The sequence below is a fragment of the Salvelinus fontinalis genome, chromosome 12 (genome assembly GCF_029448725.1).
Source record: "Salvelinus fontinalis isolate EN_2023a chromosome 12, ASM2944872v1, whole genome shotgun sequence".
Classification (NCBI taxonomy): domain Eukaryota; kingdom Metazoa; phylum Chordata; class Actinopteri; order Salmoniformes; family Salmonidae; genus Salvelinus; species Salvelinus fontinalis.
The window spans coordinates 2,268,851-2,285,636 of NC_074676.1; the positions used below are offsets into that span (position 1 = coordinate 2,268,851).

Consider the following 16,786-nt stretch of genomic DNA (forward strand, 5'->3'; position numbering starts at 1 on the left):
CTCCCTCCCGTCTACAGTCGGTTGCTTCTGCCTCACCACGCAAAACGCGCCCAATATCTGCGGTGCTGCTCGTGGCAGCTTCATCACGCTGAATCTACTTTTATCATTTAAAGTCCGTCGCGATATGACCTGCCAGATCCAGAACCGCTTTAGAAAAGAACAAGACATTAACACCCCATTAGATATTTCCCCCCAAAACAAACTGAACATAATTCATAATGGTTTTTATTTGTTTGTTGTTCAAATGGGTTTAATTATTTCATTTATTTAATTTACAGCAGTAGGACTGTGCTTTGACCAATGGCAGTGTCACCTTTCTCTGTACCCAAGGGTTAGATGGAATGGGACAGAGTACCATCCATAGAATGAAAATTATAATCTTTTAGACTTTATGTACCCACCACCTGAGGATAGAAGACCGCATACAGTGGTGACAGTTCCACCCGTAGAAATATAATTATTTGATATGGTTCCACCGCCTAGCCCAATTTATCATCACCTGCCTTTTCCTGTACCTACTGTAACCGGCTCATTTAATCCAGTACCAACATGGAGTTGCTTACATTCAGATGAGTTGGAATCTGCAAGGATCAACATACTTAAAGACGATTCATTGAATGATGAGCATACGTTTAACTTTTTGTATAATATGACCCAGATACGTCACCTTGCCTCGATCTTCTGTGAATGGACAACGCGCTTGCCGTCTGTTCTAGTATTGGTTTGCGGAGAATGAGTTTCGCATGGAAAGTAAAGTAGCCCACATGAGACCTTTTATACTAACTGGGAGACAAGTAAAAGCAGCTTGATGTATGTTTTATCGATAAACTACTTTACTAATACAAAATGTCTCCCTTTTGTACGTGACTCATGGTCCTGCATTCTTCAGCTATTCTGAGAAGAACGTGTGAAGGGGAAAAAAATCTACATCTCATAACTGCTCAAATGGTCAAGATTGGTGATTCTGAACCCATAGATGTCAAGCAGCGCTTTCTGTCTGTCATAACTGGAACAGGGTTGGCCGTAGCTCCAGCCACTTCTGGTGTAGCTGCTGCTTTAGGTCTGGGGCGAAGGTGCAGTCTATCGCCTTCTGGGACAGAGTCCACATGTCCTCCTGACTGAGGTTGAAGGTAGAGGCTGCCAACTGGTACTCCTTGGACAAGTCCGTGCAGAACACCCCCTTGTCGTCTGTCTGAAAACAAGAGTACTCCCACAAGATAAGTGTGCATCTCTGACTTGCAAGTAAAACAGAAGTGTTGAATTAATAGTTAAACGTTTATGCATGAAACACTTACACAGATCACACTAGGGTGTCCCATTTGGTACCAGTACAGGAAGTGATGTTGAGAATAGGATGACACTGTCTGACCCTTGACATTAGAGGTTAGGCATAGTTCTGCGAGGAAAGGTTCAGTATATGAAAGCTTGGATAGAGGCAACATTAGCTACAGCAAGATCAACACTAAACAGTTTCTGTATCTTTTAGCCTTGATCGTTTAAAATATATATCATTTAGATCAGCAAAAAAATCTAGCTTTACAGAAGACAGGTTGACTATGGACAATAAATAACCATTTTAGAGCAATCACTAGACTGTCTTTCCTGCCCTGAAAATACTATTCTTACCCAGAGGTGTGTTATGCTTCCGCACTTTATCAACCAGGCTTTGTGACCCGCCCACTTCAGGGTGTAAGAAAGTCCCATGACCAATCCGGTCAGGTGGAATGTTTAGCAGCAGCTCTGATTCGTCTGCCTGAGATGGCACCTGGAACATTGCATTTGTCAAAACTAATGAAAAACTTATGGATAGAACATATCATTTGGAATTGCTTGAATCAGTTAAGTTTTGATGCTACCTACCTCTGACAGGTGTAGAGAGAGTTTTAGTCCACAGTTCTTGGCTTTTTGCAAGGCGGGAAGGAGATCTCTGCCATGGCCCACCTTGGAAATAAGAAACATTTTACATTTCAGTAAGTTAGCAGAAGCTCCTATCCAGAGTGACTTAGAATCAGTGCATTTTTGACATCTTGAGAAATGTGTCAACCATAAGCAAGCAAGGCACTGATCCACTACTGACCGTAGGATCTCCACTGAGGTCCAGCCCCACCACCAGACCATCGGTAGACAGCATGAAGTCCTCTGCCAGTTTAACGGTCTCCATAGCAACCTCAGCCCCATTCCTACGGTCAACAGCTACCAGGAACCTAAATGGGGGAAAATGTTTTCATTGTAAGTTACTATAACTTTTTATCGTTATTACCATACCAATTTCTACCCATATTTACATTTCAGTCATTTAGCATTTGCTCTTATCCAGATAATGAATACATGTTCATACTTTTGTGTACTGGTCCCCTGTGGGAATCAAACCCACAACCCTAGCATTGCAAGCGCCATGCTCTTAACAGCCACACGAGGCTCCGTCCTTGATTGTTTGGAAACAGCACTTCAGCATTCATAAGTAAAGCCAGCATTACACATGCATTGAAAACATACCATTCATAAGTAAAGCCAGCATTACAAATGCATTGAAAACATACCATTCATAAGTAAAGCCAGCATTACAAATGCATTGAAAACATACCATTCATAAGTAAAGCCAGCATTACAAATGCATTGAAAACATACCATTCATAAGTAAAGCCAGCATTACAAATGCATTGAAAACATACCATTCATAAGTAAAGCCAGCATTACAAATGCATTGAAAACATACCATTCATAAGTAAAGCCAGCATTACAAATGCATTGAAAACATACCATTCATAAGTAAAGCCAGCATTACAAATGCATTGAAAACATACCTGACTTCAATGTCAACTCCCTCATTTTTGCATTGACGGATGGCCTCGATGACGGTTTCCACATACCTTCTCTTTGTCATTCCTAAGTAATACAAAACAAATGTAAGCGAAGCCCTGCATATAAGCGATCCAATCCAGTGTGTCTAGCTTGTGGCCTCGCCTGTGGTCTTCTCCTTTCGTGGGGTACTTCTCAGTTCTAGATATTTTACTCCATCAGCTGCGAACTCCCTGATGACATCTTTGGCAACCTAGAAACAAGGACAGATTTTTTTTAAACATGTTCAATGCTAAACTGGCTCCAGGCTCCATCGAGTTAATAGTGTTAGGTTTATGGGTGAGATTGTTTAAGTTAGTGAAGCTGCAAATAAGTGACCATAGACAATGTGTAATTTACCATAAGAATGTCCTCCTCTGTATCTACTAACTGATGGATGACTTTGAAGACCTGGAAACACCTGCAGAGACAAGATGACAGGTTGTTGTGACAGTAAAATTACAAATCATCATTGTCCATAAGTACTTTTTATTTGTATTAAAATGTCAGCTGGTATATTCCCAACTTGATACATTTCTGAATGTAAAAGTGTAAATAAATTGTTAAATTCCTGCATAAAATGGGGAATACGCCAACTCTTGGCACATTAGTGTGCTTACATTGTCTAATGTGGTAAGGGTATGGAATTCTGGGTAATCCACAGGAGATCTATGGAAAATTGTTGTGGGCGAGTTAAGAATTGAATGCCCTGGGATAAAAACTGACATTAAGTTGTCGTAATTCACATTTGTATCATACTGATAACATATCAACTACTGTTGATTTGGTGTCAAATAAGACATTTTACAGGGCTCCAGACTAACGTTCTCCCCTGGTGGCACTTGTGCCACAAACTTTTTCAGTTGGTGCACCAGCCCATGAAACATGAAAAAAGAGGAACAGGCAGGAAAAGATTCTCATCCACCTCAGGCACAGAACAAAAGATGTAGTCTAAATCGGAATCAGAAACGGTGACATTCATACTAACCCGGATGCCATTAATGGTCTCCTAAGGGAACATTTCAGCTGCAGTCAACTCATATACAGTGGGGAGAAGTATTTGACACACTGCCGATTTTGCAGGTTTTCCTACTTACAAAGCATGTAGAGGTCTGTAGTTTTTATCATAGGTACACTTCAACTGTGAGAGACGGAATCTAAAACAAAAATCCAGAAAATCACATTGTATGATTTTTAAGTAATTAATTTCCATTTTATTGCAGGGCATAAGTATTTGATCACCTACCAACCAGTAAGAATTCCGGCTCTCACAGACCTGTTAGTTTTTCTTTAAGAAGCCCTCCTGTTCTCCACTCATTACCTGTATTAACTGCACCTGTTTGAACTCGTTGCCTGTATAAAAGACACCTATCCACACACTCAATCAAACAGACTCCAACCTTTCCACAATGGCCAAGACCAGAGAGCTGTGTAAGGACATCAGGGATAAAATTGTAGACCTGCACAAGGCTGGGATGGGCTACAGGACAATAGGCAAGCAGCTTGGTGAGAAGGCAACAACTGTTGGCGCAATTATTAGAAAATGGAAGAAGTTCAAGATGACGGTCAATCACCCTCGGTCTGGGGCTCCATGCAAGATCTCACCTCGTGGGATCTCATCTCCAAACTTTTCACTGGTACGGTATGTATGCAAATGAATTACTTAAAAATCATACAATGTGATTTTCTGGATTTTTGTTTTAGATTCTGTCTCACAGTTGAAGTGTACCTATGATAAAAACTACAGACCTCTACATGCTTTGTAAGTAGGAAAACCTGCAAAATCGGCAGTGTATCAAATACTTGTTCTCCCCACTGTATATCCCACTCGAAGACTTATGCACAATTCTACTCAAAGAACAGGAGGATCCATATGAATACTGGTTGAGACTGAATCGAGCTTCAGAAGGCCTGAAGGAGCAGGGTAAGGCAAAGGATGATCTCAACACAGACATTACTTACATGTTCATCAGGAACTGTCCAAGCAAAGAACTAGCCTTCACATTCAGAGCCAGGACTATTGACAAGTGGTCTGCACAGTAGAAGATGTGCTAAACGACTACAATGCTGAGATGAGCTTCAAAGCCAAAGCAAAAGTGCATAGAGAAACGAGTAAGAGAATCTCAGTAAACAGAATGAAGGTTACTTTTACTTCAGTCCGATTCGCAGACAAACAGGAGCCACAACAAGAGCTCAGATCACTGTTCTAGAGCAGGAGTTCCCAAACTTTTTCACTCAGGCCCCCCTTCCAGCATCGGGGAACATTCTGTGTGCGCGCACGCCACGTCTAGCACTGTTCATGACACAAACTGCTAAGACCCTTCTTATTGGCAGAGAGAACATTTTGCAGGTTTAACACTTATTTCCTGCAATTCTACACATTTTGTCATGGGGTGCAGAGTAAATTATTGCAGTTTTAAAACCAATTTCCTAGAATTCTACACATTTTATCATGTTTTATGAGATCATGGGATATTTGAGTGGGCTAAAAAACATTAGCTGACATGGGTTAGTTGATCTGGACATTTCTGCCAAGTTATAAATGGTCTCTAAGGTATGCAATGACGAGGTAAACTGATGATGCACTACCCCTCGCACACCCCACCGTTACTCTAGAGAGCAATTGTTATGCTAGAGAGTGTCTTGCTGCCTGGCCCAGCTGTCTAACTCAGGGAAAAGGACTGCTAGTAAACTACACAAGATTGAACGCCTGAATGCCACACCATGCTCTGTGTGCCATGATGCTACTCTGTCGTGAGAACAGGCAGTGTTTCAGGTGTCATTCAGCTGACCACTCAAGGCGCAACTGCCCGGGAGATGAAGAGAACCACAACTCCGTTGGAGCATGGAAATGAATTGGTCTGCGCTCAGGAGAGGACAGTGCAGATCATAAGAATGAGACTCCCATCACCACCATTGATGACATGGAAGATCATGAGTCACTATACCAGCTTGACAGCAACAGTATCCCAGACCACAAAACTGTCGTTTTATCAAGGGGCACAGGGAATAAAGAGGACTGACAGTTTATTCTACACACCTGTCTATCGAGAATGGCCCTACGCTAAAGTGGATCAATGGCATGCACTCTGAGTAAGGCAACCGAAGCAAGCCTGTTACAATCCAGTCATTCCATGAAAAGATATTTGGCTGATGATGTCATTGATGGCTGTGGTGGTCATCAAGTCACCCCTAAAGCAATATATGACCTTGACGTATCATTCCTGCACTTGTTGTGCCAGGTCAAGCTGATCAGATGATATTAGTGTCATGTCTTTGGCATCATTAAAACTGAAGACTTATTTATCAAATAACTCTGTAATTATTATTACACGATTTAAACTGATTAATCATGTAACTGTAATTAACTAGGAAGTCGGGGCACCAAGGAAAATATTCAGAATACAAAGTTATAACTTTCATATTTTAATATCTTCTCAATTAGTCTTCGAATTAATAAATTATTATTTACCTCACATTAGTCTCATTCCAAACGTCGTAAATTGTTGGTTATCTGCACGAACCCAGTCTTCACTATGAGTCATCCATACATCAATTGTCTTAAAATCATTTATTTACTAACTAAGTAATTCACAGAAATGCATCACACAAACAAACAAATTAAATATGTTTACAAAGAAATTATAGGGGGATGTGCCCCTAGTGGGCTAAACCGTCATGGCAGCTTGTTAGACAGTGATAATTATAACAATTGAAATGCTAATCCTTTGCACATGAACGCTCACTCATTCGGGAACAATTGCAATCAATATATACATTTACGCTCAGTGTGTCGTTGGGATCTCTGTTGAAAAGTTTGTTTCTGTTGGAGAGTTTGTCCGCGCTCTCTCTGTCGTGGTTAGAATGGATAGTTCAGAGTGACATTCATTCATGTCGTTATAGAATAGATGTTTCGGCGGTTGTCGGTCTTCGCGTTCAATGATACCGAATTCCTAGCTGCAGACTAGTAATTAATATCAAAGACTTGTTCTTATTCTGTCGGTATCGATAGTCTAAGAGTTTTACCACGTGGTATGGTTAAAAAATTCAGCCATCTACTCAAACCTTAGGTTTATGGTCTCTACTCAAACCTTGGCCCTCTCGTGGTAAGCTGGTCTGCAATCTTTAGCCATCTCGTAATTGAGGTAAGCTCGGACTCCTCTCAAACCTTGGCCCTCTCGTTATCGAGGTAAGCTGGTCTGCAACAATTTTAAATTGTTTAACTTGGGTCAAACGTTTCAGGTAGCCTTCCACGAGCTTCACACAATACGTTGGGTGAATTTTGTCCCATTCCCCCTGACAGAGCTGGTGTAACTGAGTCAGGTTTGTAGGCCTCCTTGCTCGCACAAGCTTTTTCAGTTCTGCCCACAAATGTTCTATTTGTGATGGTGACTCCAATACCTTGACTTTGTACTGAGACCAGAACTGAGGACCCCGATCGTGCAAGAGGACCCCGAGCATGCAATGCTACCAAATACTAATTGAGTGTATGTAAACTTCTGACCCACTGGGAATGTGATGAAATACACTGCTCAAAAAAATAAAGGGAACACTAAAATAACACATCCTAGATCTGAATGAATGAACTATTCTTATTAAATACGTTTTTCTTTACATAGTTGAATGTGCTGACAACAAAATCGCACAAAAATTATCAATGGAAATCAAATTTATCAACCCATGGAGGTCTGGATTTGGAGTCACACTCAAAATTAAAGTGGAAAACCACACTACAGGCTGATCCAACTTTGATGTAATGTCCTTAAAACAAGTCAAAATGAGGCTCAGTAGTGTGTGTGTGTGGCCTCCACGTGCCTGTATGACCTCCCTACAATGCCTGGGCATGCTCCTGATGAGGTGGCGGATGGTCTCCTGAGGGATCTCCTCCCAGACCTGGACTAAAGCATCCTCCAACTCCTGGACAGTCTGTGGTGCAACGTGGCGTTGGTGGATGGAGCGAGACATGATGTCCCAGATGTGCTCAATTGTATTCAGGTCTGGGGAACGGGCGGGCCAGTCCATAGCATCAATGCCTTCCTCTTGCAGGAACTGCTGACACACTCCAGCCACATGAGGTGTAGCATTGTCTTGCATTAGGAGGAACCCAGGGCCAACCGCACCAGCATATGGTCTCACAAGGGGTCTGAGGATCTCATCTCGGTACCTAATGGCAGTCAGGCTACCTCTGGCGAGCCCATGGAGGGCTGTGCGGTCCCCCAAAGAAATGCCACCCCACACCATGACTGACCCACCGCCAAACCGGTCATGCTGGAGGATGTTGCAGGCAGCAGAACGTTCTCCACGGCGTCTCCAGACTGTCACATCTGTCACATGTGCTCAGTGTGAACCTGCTTTCATCTGTGAAGAGCACAAGGTGCCAGTGGCGAATTTGCCAATCTTGGTGTTTTCTGGCAAATGCCAAACGTCCTGCACGGTGTTGGGCTGTAAGCACAACCCCCACCTGTGGACGTCGGGCCCTCATACCACCCTCATGGAGTCTGTTTCTGACCGTTTGAGCAGACACATGCACATTTGTGGCCTGCTGGAGGTCATTTTGCAGGGCTCTGGCAGTGCTCCTCCTTGCACTAAGGCGGGGTTAGCGGTCCTGCTGCTGGGTTGTTGCCCTCCTACGGCCTCCTCCACGTCTCCTGATGTACTGGCCTGTCTCCTGTTAGCGCCTCCATGCTCTGGACACTACGCTGACAGACACAGCAAACCTTCTTGCCACAGCTCGCATTGATGTGCCATCCTGGATGAGCTGCACTACCTGAGCCACTTGTGTGTGTTGTAGACTCCGTCTCATGCTACCACTAGAGTGAAAGCACCGCCAGCATTCAAAAGTGACCAAAACATCAGCCAGGAAGCATAGGAACTGAGAAGTGGTCTGTGGTCACCACCTGCAGAACCACTCCTTTATTGGGGGTGTTTTGCTAATTGCCTATAATTCCCACCTGTTGTCTATTCCATTTGCACAACAGCATGTGAAATTTATTGTCAATCACTGTTGCTTCCTAAGTGGACAGTTTGATTTCACAGAAGTGTGATTGACTTGGAGTTACATTGTGTTGTTTAACCTTTACTTAATACCCATCCCGGATCCGGGAGCATCCTCATCAAAAAAGCATACTAGCATAGCCTAGCCTAACGGGACAGGGATATCATATAATATAATTTTCATGAAATCACAAGTCCAATACAGCAAATGAAAGATAAACATCTTGTGAATCCAGCCATCATTTCCGATTTTTAAAATGTTTTACAGCGAAAACACAATATGTATTAATATTAGCTAACCACAATAGCCAAACACACAACGGCATATTTTCACCATGTTTCCACCGCATAGGTAGCTTTCACAAAACCCACAAATAGAGATAAAATTTATCACTAACCTTGAACAACTTCAACAGATGACAGTCTTATAACATCATGTTATACAATACATTTATGTTTTATTCAAAAATGTGCATATTTAGAGCTGTAAATTGTGGTTATACATTGTGAATACGTAGCAACAATTCACCAAAATCTCCGGAGATATTTTAGACAGTCACCTAATCTAATCAAAGAACTCATCATAAAATCATACATTGTTGTACAGCAAATGAAAGATACACTGGTTCTTAATGCAACCGCTGTGTTGGATTTTTAAAAATAACTTTACTACAACATACAAAATGCATTATTGTGAGACAGCGCTCACCTATTCTCCGCCGAGTTGGAGTCAACATATTACACAGAAATACGAAATAACATCATAAATTGTGTCTTACTTTTGCTGAGCTTCCATCAGAATGTTGCGCAAGGAGTCCTATTTCCAGAATAAATCGTTGTTTGGTTTTAGAATGTCCAATTCTTCTGTCGAAGTAGCAACTTTGGCTAGCATTGTGGCGCGAACATGCTCATCATCTCTTGGCGCAAAGAACGGAAAATTCCAAAAGTCCCAATAAACGTTGAATAAACTGATCAAACTCGGTTGAAAAATCCTACTTTATGATGTTTTTCTCATATGTATCAAATAAAATCAGAGCCGGAACAATTCGCCGTGTATACCGGACGCTTTTCAGAAGACAATGTCGAGGTCCCCCGCGCGCCGTCGAAAACAAACAAAATACCGGACCTGTCATTCCAAAAGCTCTTATTCGGCCTCACATCAAGCCACACACCCCATTCAACCTTCCACTGCCTGTTGACATCTAGTGGAAGGAGTATGAAGTGCATACATATCGATAAATAAAAAACAGTTGAATAGGCAGGCCCTGAAACAGAGCCTCGTTTTCAGATTTTTCACTTCCCATATGGAAGTTTGCTGCCAAATGAGTTCTGTTTTACTCACAGATATAATTCAAACAGTTTTAAAAAACAGCGCCCCCCTATTCACAAGAAGTTTTAAGTGTTCCCTTTATTTTTTTGAGCAGTGTATATAAAAGCTGAAATAAATCACTCTCTACTATTATTATGACATTTCACAGGGATTTTTACTCTGATTAAATGTCAGGAATTGTGAAAACTGAGTTTAAATGTATTTGGCTAACGTGTATGTAACTTCCGACTTCAACTGTATATACTGTATCCTTCACTATCTATTGCATCTTAGCCACTCTGTCACTGCTCATCCATATATTTTATACTTATATATTCTCATCCCATTTCTTTACTAGATTGTGTGTATTAGGTTTTGGTGTGGAATTGTTTGATATTCCCTGTTAGATACTGCTGCTCTGTAGGATCTAGAAGCATAAGCATTTCGCTACACTCACAATAATCAAATCAAAGTTTATTTGTCACGTGCGCCGAATACAACAGGTGTAGACCTTCAAGTGAAATGCTTACTTAGTGTGAAAAAAGGTATGTGTGTGTGTGTGTGAGTAAAGAAATAAAACAATTAATTAATTTTCAAATAAGAGTAGCAAGGCTATATACAGACACCGGTTAGTCAGGCTTATTGAGGTAGTATGTACATATAGGTATTGTTAAAGCGAATATGCATATATGATGAACAGAGTAGCAGTAGCGTAAAAAGAGGGGTTGGCGGCTGGTGGGACCCAATGCAGATAGCACGGTTAGCCAATGTGCGGGAGCACTGGTTGGTCGGGCCAATTGAGGTAGTATGTACATGAATGTATAGTTAAAGTGACTATGCATATAAGATACACAGAGTAGCAGCAGCGTAAAAGAGGGGTTGGGGGGGGGGGCACACAATGCAAATAGTCCGGGTAACCATTTGGTTACCTGTTCAGGAGTCTTATGGCTTGAGGGTAAAAACTGTTGAAGCCTTTTTGTCCTAGACTTGGCACTCCGGTACCGATTGCCATGCGGTAGTAGAGAGAACAGTTTATGACTGGGGTGGCTGGGGTCTTTGACAATTTTTAGGGCCTTCCTCTGACACCGCCTGGTGTAGAGGTCCTCGATGGCAGGCAGCTTTGCCCCAGTGACGTACTGGAACGTACGCACTACCCTCTGTAGTGCCTTGCGGTCGGAGGCCGAGCAATTGCCGTATCAGGCAGTGATGCAACCGGTCAGGATGCTCTCGATGTTGCAGCTGTAGAACCTTTTGAGGATCTCAGGACCCATGCCAAATCGTTTTAGTTTCCTGAGGGGGAACAGGCTTTGTCGTGCCCTCTTCACGACTGTCTTGGTGTGTTTGGACCATTCTAGCTTGTTGTTGATGTGGACATCAAGGAATCTGAAGCTCTCAACCTGCTCCACTACAGCCCCGTCGATGAGAATGGGGACGTGCTCGGTGCTCCTTTTCCTGTAGTCCACAATCATCTCCTTAGTCTTAGTTACGTTGAGGGATAGGTTGTTATTCTGGCACCACCCGACCAGGTCTCTGACCTCCTCTCTATAGGCTGTCCCGTCGTTGTCGGTGATCAGGCCTACCACTGTTGTGTCGTCTGCAAACTTAATGATGGTGTTGGAGTCGGGCCTGGCCATGCAGTCGTGGGTGAACAAGAGGGGAGTACAAGAGGGGACTGAGCACGCACCCCTGGGGAGCTCCAGTGTTGAGGATCAGCGTGGCAGATGTGTTGCTACCTACCCTCACCACCTGGGGGCGGCCCGTCAGGAAGTCCAGGATCCAGTTGCAGAGGGAGGTGTTAAGTCCCAGGCTCCTTAGCTTAGTGATGAGCTGTGAGGGTACTATGGTGTTGAACGCTGAGCTGTAGTCAATGAATAGCATTCTCACATAAGTGTTCCTTTTGTCCAGGTGGGAAAGGGCAGTGTGGAGTCCAATAGAGATTGCATCATCTGTGGATCTGTTTGGGCGGTATGCAAATTGGAGTGGGTCTAGGGTTTCTGGGATAATGGTGTTGATGTGAGCCATTACCAGCCTTTCAAAGCACTTCATGGCTACGGACGTGAGTGCTATGGGTCTGTAGTCATTTAGGCAGGTTGCCTTTGTGTTCTTGGGCAAAGGGACTATGGTGGTCTGCTTGAAACATGTTGGTATTATAAACTCAATCAGGGACATGTTGAAAATGTCAGTGAAGATACCTGCCAGTTGGTCAGCACATGCCCGGATCACACGTCCTGGTAATCCGTCTGGCCCCGCAGCCTTTTGTATGTTGACCTGTTTAAACGTCTCACTCACATCGGCTACGGAGAGCGTGATCACACAGTCGTCCGGAACAGCTGATGCTCTCATGCATGCCTCAGTGTTGCTTGCCTCGAAGCGAGCATAGAAGTGATTTAGCTCGTCTGGTAGGCTTGTGTCACTGGGCAGCTCGCGGCTGTGCTTCCCTTTGTAGTCTGTAATAGTTTGCAAGCCCTGCCACATCTGACGAGCGTCGGAGCAGGTGTAATATGATTCAATTTTAGCCCTGTATTGACGCTTTGCCTGTTTGATGGTTCGTCGCAGGGCATAGCAGGATTTCTTGTATTTCTTCTTCCGGGTTAGAGTCCCGCACCTTGAAAGCGGCTGCTCTACCCTTTAGCTCAGTGTGAATGTTGCCTGTAATCCATGGCTTCTGGTTGGGGTATGTACGTGCAGTCACTGTGGGGACGACGTCCTCAATGCACTTATTGATAAAGCCAGTGACTGATGTGGTGTACTCCTCAATGTCATCGGAATCCCGGAAGAATCCCGGAACATGTTCTAGTCTGTGATAGCAAAACAGTCCTGTAGTTTAGCATCTGCTTCATCTGACTACTTTTTTTATAGACCGAGTCACTGGTGCTTCCTGCTTTAATTTTTGCTTGTAAGCAGGAATCTCATTTCCATGTGGGTTTTATGCTAGCAAAGCTTCCTCTTTACAACATTTTTAAGAGTGCTGTTAATATCCCTTTAATGATTGAACATTCATCTATACTGTGTCCCATCATTGCAGCTTGGTAATAATTTAACAGAGTTCCTTACTAATCAGTAACCTTAATTCAAATCAAGTACAAGGGAGGAGCGAAAACCCGCAGACACTCTGCCCTCCGTGGAATGAGTTGGACAAGTGCCATACATTATATTGTATGACAAGTGCCATAGAATGCACTATGGACTCAGAAAAAGAAACAAACAATCAATTCTGTCATACGTACTCATCCAGTGTCCTCCGCTGACCACTGCGAATAGCAGTCATGCCGTGTTCGATGTTGAGATGTGGCTTTCGAGCCACGAGTTTCTCGATGGTTGATAAGCTGACAGAGCCATTGAGATGGGCATGAAGCTCCTGGGTAGAGAAGAGAGGATGACACGCAAGAAGTTGGAGTACAAACCTGTTGGACTGAAATACAGTTGAAGTCGGAAGTTTACATAAACTTAGGTTAGAGACATTAAAACTTGTTTTTCAACCACTCCACAAATTTCTTGTTAACGAACTATAGTTTGGCAAGTCGGTTAGGACATGTACTTTGTGCAGTACACAAGTAATTTTTCCAACAATTGTTTACAGACAGATTATTTCACTTATAATTCACTGTATCACAGAAGTTTACATACACTAAGTTGACTGTGCCGTTAAACAGCTTGGAAAATTCCAGAAAATGATTTCATGGCTTTAGAAGCTTCTGATAGGCTAATTGACATAATTTGAGTCAATTGGAGGTGTACCTGTGGATGTATTTCAAGGAATACCTTCAAACTCAGTGCCTCTTTGGTTGACATCATGGGAAAATCAAAAGAAATCAGCCAAGACCTCAGAAAAAAATTGTAGACCTGCACAGGTCTGGTTCATCCTTGGGAACAATTTCTAAACGCCTGAAGGTACCACGTTCATCTGTACAAACAATAGTACGCAAGTATAAACACCATGGGACCACGCAGCCGTCATGCCGCTCAGGAAGGAGACTCGTTCTGTCTCCTAGAGATGAACGTACTTTGGTGCGAAAAGTGCAAATCAATCCCAGAAACACAGCAAAGGACCTTGTGAAGATGCTGGAGGAAACAGGTACAAAAGTATCTATATCCACAGTTTAAACAAGTCATATCTTGACATAACCTGAAAGGCCGCTCAGCAAGGAAGAAGCCACTGCTCCAAAATCGCTATGAAAAAGCCAGACTACGGTTTGCAACTGCACATGGGGAAAAATATCATAGTTTTTGGAGAAATGTCCTCTGGTCTAATGAAACAAAAATAGAACTGTTTGGCCATAATGACCATCGTTATGTTTGGAGGAAAAAGGGGGATGCTTGCAAGCCGAAGAACACCATCCTAACCGTGTAGCACGGGGGTGGCAGCATCATGTTGTGGGGGTACTTTGCTGCAGGAGGGACTGGTGTACTTCACAAAATAGATGGCATCATGAGGCAAGAAAATGATGTGGATATATTGAAGCAAAATCTCAAGACATCAGTCAGGAAGTTAAAGCTTGGTCGCAAATGGGTCTTCCAAATGGACAATGACCCCAAGCAGACTTCCACAGTTGTGGCAAAATGGCTTATGGACAACAAAGTAAATGTATTGGAGTGGCCATCACAAAGCCCTGACCTCAATCATATGGAAAATTTGTGGGCAGAACTGAAAAAGCATGTGCGAGCAAGAAGCCATACAAACCTGACTCAGTTACACCAGCTCTGTCAGGAGGAATGGGCCAAAATTCACCCAACTTATTGTGGGAAGCTTGTGGAAGGCTACCTGAAACATTTGACCCAAGTTGAACAATGTAAAGGCAATGCTACCAAATACGAATTGAGTGTATGTAAACTTCTGACCCACTGGGAATGTGATGAAAGAAATAAAAGCTGAAATAAATCATTCTCTACTATTATTCTGACATTTCACATTCTTAAAAGAAAGTGGTGATCCTAACTGACCTAAAACAGGACATTTTTACAAGGATTAAATGTCAGGAATTGTGAAAAACTGAGTTTACATACACGTTAGCCAAATACATTTAAACATCCGACTTCAACTCTATGTATAAACTGCACTCCACACTATTCTACGGTATCTTAGTCACTTTTACATATTGCATCACCCATTTCATATGTATATACTGTATTGTATTCTATACTACTGACTGTTAAACAGCCATCTCCAGCACATCAGAGGTTGCTGCCTATATACATAGATTAGGAATCACTGGCCACTTTAAGGAAATTAAACACTAGCCACTTTAATAATGTCTCCGTATCTTGCATTACTCATCTCATATGTATAAACTGTACTCTATACTATTCTAAGGTATCTTAGTCACCCGCAATAACATCTGCTAAACACGTGTATGTGACCAATACATTTGATTAGATTTTTTTTTTCATTCAGTTTTGCCCAAAGGATTGTTGTTAGTGTCCACCCCCTTTTCAAAAAAGCCTGCCTTGGGGAAGGGACAGGGGCCAGAGTAAGAAGCCACAGAACAATGAGCCAAATATTAATGTGAAGCATCCGATTGGCGTTTCACTCACACCCAAATATGGTGATGGAGGAAGCCCAGTGGCTGGCAGTGGGAGAAGATGAAATTAGATGGATTTTGGCCGACATTCTGCTAATTTTCTCATTGTACGGAACATCTCCATACAGTTTCCTGTTTCTAAAACTAGAATCTGTTACAGAGTGGACTGTGTTTTGTAGACTTTACCCTTTGAATAAAAGTTTCAAAAAATTGTTTAGAAAGAGTGCAAGGGCGATTTGAGTTACTGCACATGCGCACTTCAAAGTAGGCGTTCCTTAACGGAAATATGCTAGAATGCACCAATAGGATCTCACCAGCTCATGCTTGGCTCTGCCTACCTTGCTTGCTCTGCCTACTATTATTAATTTGCTCCCATTGGAAGGCAGGCTCTAGTCTAGGGTTAGTTATAAAACTCTTTGACGAAACACCGCCCAAAACACAAATTGTAGTCTTTTAGAGACTGGAAAAAAATGTGTTTATTTGTATATTTAGCAATGAATCCACCGATAGGAGGCTGAACGTTTACCTCAGCTTCTCCAAGCCGGCTAACGTCAGCTAGTTAACATGAACGTTTAAACTTCTAAAAAATCAACTTAATTGTCTTCAGGTAAAAAAATCTAATATATTCTAGACGGCTACTTACCACTTTTGGCAGCTGTCGGTAGAATAAATCAGCCTCCTTCTCCATTCTAATTGTTTTATTCAGAAATATATGTACTCAATGATCTATGAACCTGTGCGATCATCATTTTCTTTCTGGTTGCTTCCTTTGTTTTCAGTGCTTATTTAATCGTCGCACCACTAAATTGCAACAGTGAAACAATCCCCTCTTTTTCCTTTTCGTTCCTATTCTTCTTCTTCCTCCATCTTGTATAATATTATTGCGGTCCGCAAACAAACGTTAAGGGTGCATGCCGCCACCTACTGTACTGGAGTGTGTAGTCAATCACAGTTTACAGACGAAATGAATAAAGAAACAAACATTTAAGAGAAACTAAAACCTCCTATCGAATCCTGTACTACTAAGAAAAAAGAAAATTAAAGAGTCCTACTAACGTTAACAATCCCTTCCAACCTCTATAAACCTACACAATATTTCCATCTCTTCCACACAGGGGTACATACA

The 16,786-nt window shown here is 42.4% G+C and overlaps 1 protein-coding gene across 1 annotated transcript; it reads right to left on the reverse strand.

Moving 5' to 3' along the window:
- Positions 1-209: 209 nt before the first annotated feature.
- adal (adenosine deaminase-like) lies at positions 210-16,516 on the reverse strand. Its single transcript, XM_055939367.1, has 10 exons — positions 16,304-16,516; positions 13,369-13,499; positions 3,199-3,259; positions 2,965-3,052; positions 2,805-2,886; positions 2,078-2,204; positions 1,861-1,941; positions 1,627-1,765; positions 1,296-1,396; positions 210-1,192 (listed from the first exon to the last, which is right to left on the reverse strand). Exons 1-10 carry the CDS (start codon positions 16,346-16,348, stop codon positions 1,001-1,003), a joined length of 1,047 nt encoding a protein of 348 aa, XP_055795342.1. The 5' UTR covers positions 16,349-16,516; the 3' UTR covers positions 210-1,000.
- Between the last annotated feature and the right edge of the window lie 270 nt (positions 16,517-16,786).